A 13,441-nucleotide genomic window follows, 5' to 3' on the forward strand; every position below is an offset into this window, starting at 1 on the left:
TATACAAATATCTTATTATTACGCTATGCAAGTCTATTCCAGGCTCTATTTGCATTGCTCCTTCTATTTGCTGCGTATAAGAACAACCCCCTCCCTCCCCAGTAAGCTTATAATGGGATATAGTGTGTTTTGTGAAAGACATCAGGAAAGTAGATGATCAGTCAGTCTTTTTGGTTAATAAACCCCTTACAGAATGTCTGTAAACAGAACAAATAGTTATTGGAGGCTTAAAGGGTTACTCTGCCCCTAGAAAGCTTATCCCTCCCTAGAAAGCTTATCCCCATCCTAAAGATAGGGGATAAGATCTCCGGGCTGGCACCCAGGCGTTCTGAACATTTCTTTTTAGAACACTGGCTTTGGGCAGCCATGGTGGTGACATTATGCCACACCCCCTCCATTCATGTCTATGGGAGGTGGCATGACGGCTGTGGTCGCTCAACCACAGCTGCCACACCCCTCCCATAGACATGAATGGAGGGGGTGTGGCATTACATGAAGAACACAGCCGCCCGAAGCCAGAGCACCAAAGTGCCAGCCTGGAGAACGTGGGGGGTCCCAGCAGCCAGACCCCCGTGATCAGACATATTATGCCCAATCCTTAGGATAGGGGATAAGATGTCTAGGGGTAGAGTACCCCTTTAAGTTTCATTGATGATGCCACAAGCAATCACAAGTCCATCTCTGAGCAGCATTCTATAAAGGGCCATATGTCTGCACTCTGTTCACTGACCATGTGTACAGCACTCGGCTATCTTTTTCAGTGAGACAGTGAGTAGTGGTAGTGTACGCCCATGACCACTGCTCCATTCGAACAGGAGACTGGGTTCTTATAATTGGTGGTGGTCCCAGTGGTCTGACCCCATGCAACTATACATTTATCCTCCATCCTGTGTATATGTGATAGCTGTTGTTCCTAGTCCAACCCCTTTAAATGATAAAACTCTGGCTACCTTCACCCACAGCTAGAGGGAGCTAAGGCGCTGTTCCTCTTCTACCCAAAGTAGAAGATTAACATAATTGTTGAACATGTTGGACATACACAGTAAACTAAATGGTAGTGAAAAATAGACATTCACTTAAATTATGTTTGGTCAACCCCTTGTATGATATGAACTTCCAATGCTGGCTTAAAGTGGTACTCCACTGGCCAGCGTTCGGCAATAAATGTTCTGAATGCTGTTTTTGCGCTGTCGAGGGTCGGCCTTGCCCTTCGTGATGTCACGGCCACACACCCTCAATGCAAGTCTATGGGAGGGGGCGTGACGCCCCCTCCCATAGACTTGCATTGAGGGGGCGTGGTCATGACGTCACGAGGGGCGCGGGTGACCCCCGCAGCGTGAAAACAGTGTTCGGAACATTTACTTCCGAATGCTGCCCAGTGGAGTAACCCTTTAAGTTGGCCATGCACTTTCAACAACTGTTGGATAAATGTTTCTTCGGTTAACAGTCGTCTCTCTCGTGACTTCCCCATACAATGATTTTTCTCTATGGGGAAGGGTAAGCCACAGCTGGACAGCATGGGTGCCAGGTTATATATCCAAGAACAAAAGGTACAGGTAGTGAAAATCCAATACGCCTGACCCTTCTCTGCAACAACATCAACTGTCTATCCCACCAAAGTTGGCATTTTAGGCATGGGCACTTTTAGCCACAGAGAATAGGCATGATGACAGCTATGACTGTCACAGATTATACTGTTAGTGAGACCCACAATCCATTCTAATAATACGCACTCTTAAAGGGAATCTGTCAGCAGTTTTGAACCTTAAGTACTGCTGACAATTTCACATGTAGGATGGGGAGAGGAGTTAAAACATACCTAAAGTTCCCATTATGCAGGTTCCATGATAAAAAAAACTCTCTAGTTATGTTCCAAGCCCCCTTTAATGGAAGTGTCCAGAAGGCGGGCCATTCATGCTAAATGCCCACAGAGTTCTGTGCAATTATTGCTTTTCCAGCCCCTCCTTTTTACTGAGTGATAATTCTATGATTGGACACTAGAGCTGTCACTCAGAGCTTAGAGGAGGAGTTGGAGTGCTCAGACATCTAGTTAGATCTGCATAAAGAGGCATTTCTAGGCTGTTTCGGGAACATTGTTGGGTGGAGCATAGGGCGGGTGTTAACATGTCCCATGATTTGGGATTAAATTCCACAATTCCACAATTCATGTAGAAGAAACAAACCAAAAATATAACCTCATCATTCTACAGACACTGTGTTGCCACAAGTCTTCTAAACAACTTCAATTTGCTCATCGAAAGCTTCTAAACTTGACCCCCCATCTACACTGCATTAAATTCTATCCCACAAACTTGACTCCGCCTTACTTATGATTATTAAATAGAAAAAAAACAATAGAATGCATTTTCTCAAACACCGAAACACCCACCCACATTGCATGTCAAGTTTCCTGCCCATGTTCACTCCTATTTATCTGAAATATGTTCTTCAAAAAGTTGTAGGTTCCTCAGGAAAAGAATGATGTTGTCTCTTAAAATTTAAGAAGATTTCATGTGCCCCCACTTAGTGATAGATCTCCTTTATTAGAATAATGTGGTGAGGTGGATTTCAAGTGGAAAAGTAGCCCTGCGACTATTTTCTGATGAGCTCTAAGGTCAATTGACAGTCCGGATCATGAGTAGAATCATAAGGCACCGGCAGCGCGACCCCGGTTCTCCGATCAACACACCAACATTTTCCACGTTGCCCATCGAGAGCTGGATGACACTATGAAAAAAGAAGTTAAGAAGCAAGTCAGTCATACTTATCTCTTTATGGCACTTTAGTTCCTGATATAGTTATGTTTTTAAGCTTGTCTTTATCAGGACTTCTAAAACGGTACTTTAAGATGATCCTTTTTAGGTTGTCCAAACCTATCCTAAAAGCTATCTATGTGTTATGGCAGTAAGTTTAGAATTCAATGTGCACTTTTTTAGCTAAACAGGTAAAACCTGTGAGAGATAGTGAACAATTTAAAAGGGTATTTCATGTAAAAAAAAATTTTTCCCATATCAACTGGCTTCAAAAAGTTAAACTGATTTGTAAATTATATCCACATAGAGAAAGGAACAATTTCGGAGAACTCACCTCGGACACCAATTTAGTGAGCAGAAGATTCTTTATTCGTGATTACAATAGCAGGTACATAGCCGGGAGGTGGTGAGATGGAACAGGAGCGGGTGGATTCAGCCGGTGGACCCGCTCCTGTTCCATCTCACCACCTCCCTGCTATGTACCTGCTATTGTAATCCCGAATAAAGAATCTTCTGCACACTAAATTGGTGTCCGAGGTGAGTGCTCCGAAATTGTTCCTTTCTCTATGTGGATATGGTTTTGAAGGCTCTGCTGTATTCGAGAAGCATCATACTGAGGCACATATATAGATAAAGCTGCTAGCCACCTGTTTGCCAACAGGAGAGCACTCTGTAATTGAACATTATCGTGACTGTGCCAGGTCAAATACCTTGTATGAGACAGATTTGTAAATTATTTCTATTAAAAATCGTACTCCTTCCAGTACTTATCAGCTGCTGAAGTTGAGTTTTTGTTTTCTGTCTGACCACCGTGCTCTCTGCTGACACCTCTGTCTGTCTCAGGAACAGTCCAGAGTAGCAGCAAATCCCCATAGCAAACCTCTCCTGCTCTGGACAGTTCCTGAGACAGACAGAGGTGTCAGCAGAGAGCACTGCGGTCAGACAGAAAGGAACAACTCAACATCAGCAGCTGATAAGCTGGAAAGATTAAGATTGTTTAATAGAAGTAATTTACAAATCTGTTTAACTTTCTGGAGCCGGCTGATATGAAAAAAAAAATGTTCTTTCATGGAATACCCCTTTAAAAAAGGAATAGACAAAAACCACAAAATGGTTCTTATTGGCTTCTCCACACCCCATTAATATAGATAGATCTTTTGGTTATAGGGAAAGATTTATCAAACAAGGCCGGCACGGTAGGCAGGAGCCACAGGGGAATGCCCTAATGACTCATGGTTGAGGTAGCACGAAATTGGTGACAAGTTCCTCTAATTGTTTATCTTTTTCATACCAATTTGGATGTTGCGCAATAATTTATGACTGCTAGTGAAATGGATCTGAACCTGACCCGATATCAGATGAGTATCTGCCCCCTTCCTATTTAGGTTTAATGTATGATCCAGTGGACTTCGTAAAGAGTAGGGATTCTCAGGCGCTGACAGGAACAAAGAGGCTTCAGGTAGGTAGGTTCAGGTATAAAAAGCTTTATTCAGCCAAGATGCAACGCGTTTCACTGCGCAGGCGCAGCCTCCTGAGGAAGCTGCGCCTGCGCAGTGAAACGCGTTCCATCTTGGCTGAATAAAGCTTTTTATACCTGAACCTACCTACCTGAAGCCTCTTTGTTCCTGTCAGTGGCTGAGAATCCCTACTCTTTAAGAAGTTCACTGAATCATACAAGTTTTTATGGGAAGGCCGCAGACAAACACAATAATCTTTCCTTCTACACGTGCTGACCATTGTTGTGTATGTCGGTACACAACCGGAGCAGGTAAGAGACAATCTGTATCCCCGTCCTTGTCCGGCATTAGCACATGTGATCCTCCACAGGGAGCGCCTCTCCTTTGTATAATTAGGTATCAGGATCAGCATATGCACAAGAGAAGAAATCACACTGACACACACAGTTCAGAAAATGATACTTCCTGTATTTAAAACAGTTACAAGTATTTTTATAGTCTGGAACACGTCATGAATAACTGTCCTTGTGATTGGTTTCTTCTATCTACAGGCATTCCTCACCCAGGACATGGTCTTATCATCTTGGGTGTAGTCCCTGTTCAGGCGCCATCTTATACACATTGGGGGAGATTTATCAAAACCTGTCCAGAAGAAAAGTTGCCCAGTTGCCCATAGCAACCAATCAGATCGATTCTTTCATTTTCAACAAGGCCTCTGCAAAATGAAAGTAGCGATCTGATTGGTTGCTATGGGCAACTGGACAACATTTCCTTTGCACAGGTTTTGATAAATCTCCCCCATTGTTTCAAACTCAATGGGAGGGGGGAGTGAGTTAGTGAGTGACCATTTTTAGCAAGAATATTCTGAAATAGACATTTTACCAAATCCACCACATTAGCTTTTCTTTTTCATTTTGGCACAAGTCCCTCTTAAGATGACCTAACCTTTGTGATCAGCTTCAGACGGAGATGTCTAAGGATCTCCGAATGACCATATGTGCCAAAAAAAGGCAAGAATTTACAGATCATAATTGAAGAGGAAGTAAGAAGAAAAACAGGAGGATAGCACTCACACAGTACATTTGCAAAGTCCACTTGTGCCCAATGCTGTGGTAGGGAGTTGCGGTCGGCTTTCTGGACATGCTGGGAGTTGTAGTTTTGCAAAAGATGGAGGCACCCTGGTTGGTAAACACTGACCTATACTATATACTGCTACAGTGGGGATCAAAAGTTTGGGCACCCCAGGGAAAAATTTGTATTAATGTGCATAAAGAAGCCAAGGAAAGATGGAAAAATCTCCAAAAGGCATCAAATTACAGAATAGACATTCTTATATGTCAACAAAAGTTAGATTTTATTTCCATCATTTACACTTTCAAAATAACAGAAAACAAAAAAATGGTGTCTGCAAAAGTTTGGGCGCCCTGCAGAGTTAATATCTTGTACTGCCCCCTTTGGCAAGTATCACAGCTTGTAAACACTTTTTATAGCCAGCCAAGAATCTTTCAATTCTTGTTTGAGGTATCTTTGACCATTCTTCCTTACAAAAGTCTTCCAGTTCTTTGAGATTTCTGGGCTGTCTGTCACGCACTGCTCTTTTAAGGTCTATCAATAGATTTTCAATGATATTAAATAGTAGAAAAGAACAAACTCGGCACTGCTTCCTTAATTATTAGCACCTGACATCCAATGCCTCTGCTGGCTCAACCACGTCTGATGGTGCTCACTGGTAATAGCAAAGTCCAATGCAAACAATCCGTAGAAAAGAGAAAAGAAAACCAGGGCAACTCACCAAATACGTAAACTTCAAGCTTCTTTATTGATCCATGAAGGGTATAAACAGTTCAAGACACGGGTGGACAAACAACAGGGGGACGTTCGTTCGGGGCTACGGTGCCGTTTCGCAAGATATGCTTCAACTGGAAGACGATGTGGGCCAGTTGAAGCATATCTTGCGAAACGGCACCGTAGCCCCGAACGAACGTCCCCCTGTTGTTTGTCCACCCGTGTCTTGAACTGTTTATACCCTTCATGGATCAATAAAGAAGCTTGAAGTTTACGTATTTGGTGAGTTGCCCTGGTTTTCTTTTCTCTTTTCTACGGATTAGATTTTCAATGATGTTGAGGTCAGGAGATTGTGAAGGCCATGGCAAAACCTTCAGTAATCCCCCGTGGATTTTGATGTGTGTTTAGGATCATTATCCATTTGTAGAAGCCATCTTCTCTTTAAAGTCAGCTTTTTCACAGATGGCATCAAGTTAGCATCCACAATTTGCTGAAATTTTATTGAATCCATTTTTCCTTCTACTCGTGAGATGTTCCCTGTGCCACTGGCTGCAATACAACCCCAAAGCATGATTCATCCACCCCCATGCTTAACTGTTGGACAGAGGTTCTTTTCATTAAATTCTGTTCCCCTTCTTCTCCAAACGTATCTTTGCTCATTCCGGCCAAAAACTTAAATTTTTACCTCATCGGTCCACAGAACTTGTTTCTAAAATGCATCAGGCTTGTCTATATGTTCATTTGCAAAGTTCAAATGCTGATTTTTGTGGTGAGGACGTAGAAGAGGTTTCCTTTTGATGACTCTTCCATGAAGACCATATTTGTACAAGTATCTCTTTATAGTGGAATAGTGTACCACAACTCCAGTGTCTTCCCGATCTTTCTAGAGGGATTGTGCAGTCAAACTTGGGCTTTGAATTGTTTTTCTCACAATCCTGCAAACTGTTCTGTCTGATATTTTTCTTGGTCTTCCAGATCTTGCTTTAACTCACACTGTTCCTGATGACTGCATTTCTTAATTACATTCCAAACAGAGGATATTGACATCTGAAAATGTTTTGCTATCTTCTTATAGCCTCCTCCAGCTTTGTGAGCGTCAACTATTTTCAGTTTCAGATTTCTAGACAACTGCTTAGAAGAACCCATGGTGCTGATTGTTGGGGAAAGGTCAGATGATTCTGGGCATTTAAAACCTTTGAGATTGACATCGCCTGGTCTTCCCAGATGATGATAGAGAACAATCCATGACACTGGCAAGTGTCAGCTTTGCAAAGGGGGCAGTGCATGCTATAAATTCCTTGGCTTTCCTTGGCTTCTTTATGCACATTAATAAAAATTTTTACCTGGGGTTCCCAAACTTTTTATCCCCACTGTATATAGTCCAACATGCTGGGAGTTGTAGTTTTTGTTTAGGGAAGTTGCTGAGCCACAGGCTGTATCAGGGTATGCTGGGAGTTGTAGTTAGTAACTAACTGCAACTCCCGAATAATAAAAAAAAGCGATCAAAAAGTCACATCAAAACAAGACCGATCGGGGCGCAAAAAATGAGCCCTCATACAGGTATAAGGAGAAATAAAAAAGTTATAGGGGTCAGAATTGGACATAATTTTACCCGCATATGTGTATCCTGTGATGTTACGCATATATATAATGAATTATTCAAATTAGCATGGCTGGCAAGAAAGGTGGCAACGCTACTTATGTATCCTTATGTGCTTTATCACATAAAAAGTTTAATTTACTCATTCTTGGTGCGTTATTTTTTGTCAGTGGGGCAGATTTATCAAAACCTGTATAGAGACGGAGCCCATAGCAACCAATCAGATAGCTTCTTTCATTTTTAAAAAGGCCTGTGAAAAATGTAATTAGAGTGGTTGCTATGGGCAACTGCTCCCCCAATGATTGTATATAAGTCAGTATTGACAATCAGGTTATAATAGGACAAATAATTGTTAACATAAACTATAATTTTCACTGTATGATAATGGTAATATACCTGCTTGGGGTTGAAGTTTCCATCCCGGTCACAATTTGGGATTGGGTAATTTAGAAAGTCCTCCTGTGTCTTGGTCCTGAGAGATGCCAATCTCTCTAGTGCTATACTTAATGCCACTTGGCACGTACCCTAGGAAAAAACAACAATAAAATGTAAGCACCAGCAAAAAAAACTATTTTGTTTAAAAATGTTGTTCAGAATGAGAAAACTATGGCTGCGTTCTTTGAAAATATAGCACCACACTTAGGTTGTGTCTGGTATTGCAATATCCCACTCAACCTATTAAAGGGAATGTGTCACCAAATGTGAATATTATTTTTTTTACACGTTTTTTTAAAATATTTTAGGAAATGTTTTTTTACATTTACTTGTCACATAATATGAAAAATTTTATAATAACTTGTCATATCTCCCACTGTTGACCAGCAGAGGGAGCTAACATGAGGGATCTGGTGAAAGCAAGCAACTTGTTTTGTAGTTTTTCAATTCCACTGTCACCATTTTGTTGGTGTCTGAAGAGTGGTAAAGGACAGACTAGATATCTCTTAATATGTCACTGTTCCTCGGGGACTTTAAGAAAATGGTGCTGACTCCCCCTTTCATTTCACCTAGCCTGTGCTATGCACATGTGCATTAAGCAGTCAATGCTTCTCTATTAGACACTCTCATTCTTAACTTTCCTATGCCTTGTGCCTGCCATAAAGCGTCTGTGTAGGTGTTGTGACGTGACACACCACAAAGAGGCAACAGTAATGGCAGCCGCCAGTACACATTTTATTAATAAATAACATTAAAACTACATTGTCCTAAAACTAAATACATAAATGAAATGCTTTATCTTGATAGAACAATTTTATTTATAAAAAAAATAAAATGGTGACACATTCCCTTTAACAGGTGAGGCACTGTTTTTGCAATACAAACATCAATTTTTTTAAACTTATTCTTTAAGCTCTTTGCGGGATATGTTATAATAATACAGTAATTCTCATTGTAAGCCAAAGCTTAATTACGCTCATCATGACTATGCTAAATCTGGTAGCATCATGCATTCCTCTCACCATTTGGACAGGAAGATTGTTGACAGTTTTTTGGCTTGAGTACTTCTTCATTTTCTGCATTGCGTTCCGATTCGCTTTTGCCTGCTCTTTCTGGATGCAGATCCTGTCATTTGTAGGACATGGATTTAAACTGATATTTGGGTAGTCATCTTCGGCTGAAAAAAGAAAAGCATACGATTCATGGTTATAAGTATTTCATCCACACCCATTGATGGGAGATCATAAACTCTGGGGACCATTACAGTTTTTTAAAGGGGTACTCTGCCCTTAGACATCTCATCCCCTATCCAAATGATAGGTGGGACCCCACGAGATCTCCCTGCTGCACCCGGCATTCGTTTAGAGCGTCGGGTACAGCGCCTGAGGCTCATGTCTTATGGCCACGCCCGCTCGTGACCACGCCGCCTCAATGCAAGTCCATGGGACATGTTATCCCCAATCCAAAGGATAGGGGATAACGTGTTTGATCGCCAGGGGTCCAGCTGCTGGGACCCCCTCAATCCCCGGACCAGCACTGCGACATTACGGTCACGGAAGTCTGGTGGAAGCTTCCATGATCGTGACGTCACGCCCCACTCCCTCCATTCATGTCCATGGGAGGGGGTGTGATGACTAGTTATGCCTCCTCCCATAGCCATGAATGGAGGGGGCATGGTGGCCATGATCACCAGTCATCCGGCATGGTTCACACCTGGGGTGCCGCCACGGAGATCGCGGTTGTCCCCAGTGGCCGGACCCCACGATCAGACAGGTTATCCCCTATACTTTGGATAGGGCATGACATGACTAGCGGCAGAGTACCCCTTTAAAGGCATTTTGCCCAGCTGACAGACTGTCAGAGGGGGAAGCATCATTGTAGTGAGGGAAGCAGGATGATTACTTTGATGCCCGCCACTTGGGGTGTTCTGTCCAAGCTGTTAGGAGGTGTTTAGAGCCATAGGTATATGACAGCACACACATCAATCACAAAATGATCCATCACATGTTCTACCATTGACAGCCAGCCACTGTTGCCTTCATTTGCAGTGTCATGAACCAGAAACCTGGACTGCTACAAACTGGAACTGTATCGTCCTAAGTGACCAATCCAGATTGTGTTTGGGACACTATCAGCTCAGCGATATGTGCAGGACATCCTGTGGCCACAGGCGTAGCCTCTAATGGCAGGGCATCCAACAGGCATTTTACAGCAGTATGGGGCTATGTTCACACAATGGAATTTCTGTGCAGAATTCCGCAGAGACATTAGCAGAGACCCATTGTTTTCAGATGTTTCTGCATGAAAATGCATTGCCATCTATGTCGCTGTTGGGGTAATGTCCGCACAGATCCACAACTGCGGTTTTACAAGGCAATTCTTACATATTTTTAACTGCTAATTTTTCAACTGCGGATCTGTGTGTATGAATAGGTTTCCACACAGTTTTTTTCTGGTGTTTTTTGGAAAACTGCATTTTTTTAGCTAAAGTCACTGGATCCAATAGGAAAGAGACATATTAGCCCTTTTTATTTATATTTCCCATTCCTTTAGAATACACTTCTGGCTTTAGCTCAAACACCGCAGTGGAAGTTTTCTAAAAAAAAACACCAGAAAAAAACCTGTGTGGAAACATAGCCTGGTGCCCTCCCAAACAACCTATAAGTATGCGGGATATACAGCAACATCTGTGGGCAAATGTGCCGCAGGAAGCCATATGGAACCTGTATGACTCCATGTATCCCAACCGTATCACATCCAACAAGGTTCCCCCAGGGTTCCCCCAATAAACATATCCTTTTGCTCTAATATTGTAATTAATATTGTAATGTAAATTGTCAATGAATATACATTGTACTGTGACATGCTGCGGATTTGCATAGTACATTCTGCACTGCTAATCAACAGGAAATTCCCCAACCCTAGAAAACATTCTTAAAGTTCCCATATAACATGATTTACAGATCACAGTCTTTAAAGCGTACCTGTCATATCACAGAAAAAAAATAATGCTTATATATGTTACTCACTAGGTCATGCAGATTCTTTACATGTCTTTTTTATGTGTCTATCGTCTGTATTTGGCTTACAAATCCCTCTGTTCTGCTGCTTACTCATTCTGACATCCACTGCTCAGAAAGGGGCGTGTCCGTGTCCGAGCAAAGCACTGAGCCCGCCCTAACTCACCATGCATACACTTTCTCCCTGAGTCTGAAGTGCTGTGCTGGATCTCTTCAGCCAATCACCACAGGCTGCTCCGTAACCCCCTCCTCTCTGTTTTCTATGCTGCAGTCTGATTGACCAGGGACGTGCACACATAGACTCAAAAGGGGGCTTGAGCCCCTGCCCTTTTAATGCACCTGCCCTAGAATGCCCTCACTGATTGGGACCTCTGTGGGGTAAAGCAGGTCCTATTCAGCTGACATGACTGCTGGATGTCCCTTACCTCAGGAATTGTTTGTTAACATATGTAAGGTTTTCACAAACATTTTATAATTAGAAGTGCCCTTTTTTTCTACTTGAGCCCCTGCCCCCCAAACAGGGCTGGTGCAAGGATTTCTGCCTATACAAGCGAAGCTCCATTTTGGCGCCATTCATTCCCAACCCCCCCCCCCCTGCTGTGCCTCCTTAACACATTTATCACCCCCCCCCACCGCCGCACACTGCTGTCCCCCCTCATCATACCCTAATCCCCCCGTGCCTCCTAATCATTCATCCATACAACCCCTCATCCTTCCCCTCCCCCATGCTGTGCCTCCTCAACATTCATCACCCCCCCCACACTGCTGTACCCCCTTATCATACCCTAATCACACGACCCCCTTCCTTGCCTTCTCATGATTCATCCAAACAATCCCCTCTTCTGTGCCTCTTCAACAGTTATCACAGAAAGAAGGTTTTAGATGAATGATGAAGAGGCACCGGGGTTTGTATGATAGGGGGGTACAGCAGTGGGGGGCACTGCTGTACCCCCTATAATACAAACCCCGGTGCCTCTTCATCATCTAAAACCTTCTTTCTGTGCCTCCTAAACATTCATACTCAGCACCACACCTGTCCACAGGGCTAAGCTGCAATACTACACACAACCTTTGGTTGCGTCATTGTTTTTTTCTGGAAAAAAGGCAGCAAAGTTTCTTTCCGCTATATACATCTTATGCCCTATCCCTATGCAAGAATGTTATATCTTTAAGACTGTTTACCATGTGATTTGTCATGTAATCTTTACCCAGGAGGTATCAGTGACCAGTTGACTTAAGGGTGACCAATGGGATCCCACCAGAGTCTCCCCCATAAAAGCCCTGGGAGGAGTCTCTTTTCTTTCTTTCTGCTAAGCTGAGGTCAAGTGCAGTCGAGTCTAGGAGTGTGTCTGAAGTCATAGGAGCCTCAAGTCAAGTCCTGCAGCCACAAGCTACAAGTCAGCTACAGTCACAGCATTGTCAGTCACAAGTCAAGTCATCTGTCAAGTCAGTGCGGCCTGCACTAAATTCTCCCGTTCTACTACCAGTCCCAGCAAGCCCATAAGGTCTTTGAAGTCACTGGTCACCTCCGTGGGCCCTGACTACACTGTATAGATTGTACCATCTGTCACTCAGTAAAGCTACCGTTGTCCGTAACTTGGCGTCGGAGTCATCATTGCCCCCATGCCTAGCCCAGGATCCAGCGGTATACCTTCAGGTGGTATTGAGGATAAACCACCTCCTGGCGTCACAAATACAAGGGGTTAATGCCATCTTCCCCTAGGATAATTCCATCTGCCCTGCATACCACAACTTTTGGTGTCCTACGAACAGGATACGGGTGTGCGCCTTATGCGAAAAGTCCTCCCCCAGTCTGAACTGTGTCCAGTATTGCAGTGTAAAAAGCACGAGCGACAAAAATTGTGCCAGAAAGTGTACGGGACTTTGCCAGTGAAAAGTGTTTTACCCAAGGCGCTTGTGAAATAGAGGCAGAGGTGAAGAAAACACTGCTATCTGCTACTGTGAACTGTGTGAACTGCATAGAGGTGGTACCTGAAAGGGTTAATTTATTCCGGTGGTTCCTACATGCACAAGCGGTCGCAGCTCCGCCCCGACAGTCCTCAGCAGTGACGCCTCTTCAATCAAGTGAGGAGGAACCAAAAAGCTGCGCTGTGTTGCACAGGAGAAGATTTTGCTGAATGGATCTAGACAGAAAGTTCCCTGAGCGCAGCCATCTTGGAGGTACCGGCTGCTGCGCCCGTCTCCGGCAGTCACCCGAAAAGCCACGCTGTATCACAGGCTCCGCAACCACCACCGATCATCAGTATCAAGTCTCCGGTGCCCGAATCGGTCATTATTGTCACGTTACTGTCTGCAAGTCTGGACGCAAGACTGTTCATCACAGGGTACCTGCAAAAAAAGAGGGGGAGTGTCCATTGTAGTACCCCCATC

General features: G+C 43.5%; 1 protein-coding gene across 1 annotated transcript in view; it reads right to left on the minus strand.

Moving 5' to 3' along the window:
* Positions 1 to 1,301: 1,301 nt before the first annotated feature.
* The window catches only part of IGFBP4 (insulin like growth factor binding protein 4), a 79,893-nt gene continuing 67,753 nt past the window's right edge, over positions 1,302 to 13,441 (minus strand). The window contains exons 2-4 of the mRNA XM_056548450.1: positions 9,053 to 9,207; positions 7,992 to 8,120; positions 1,302 to 2,727 (exon numbers count right to left, since the gene is read on the minus strand). Coding sequence (XP_056404425.1) covers positions 2,593 to 2,727; positions 7,992 to 8,120; positions 9,053 to 9,207 — 419 coding nt within the window. The 3' untranslated portion in view covers positions 1,302 to 2,592. The remainder of the gene's footprint in view (positions 2,728 to 7,991; positions 8,121 to 9,052; positions 9,208 to 13,441) is intronic.

The sequence above is a fragment of the Hyla sarda genome, chromosome 12, assembly GCF_029499605.1.
Source record: "Hyla sarda isolate aHylSar1 chromosome 12, aHylSar1.hap1, whole genome shotgun sequence".
In the NCBI taxonomy this organism is placed as follows: Eukaryota; Metazoa; Chordata; class Amphibia; order Anura; family Hylidae; genus Hyla; species Hyla sarda.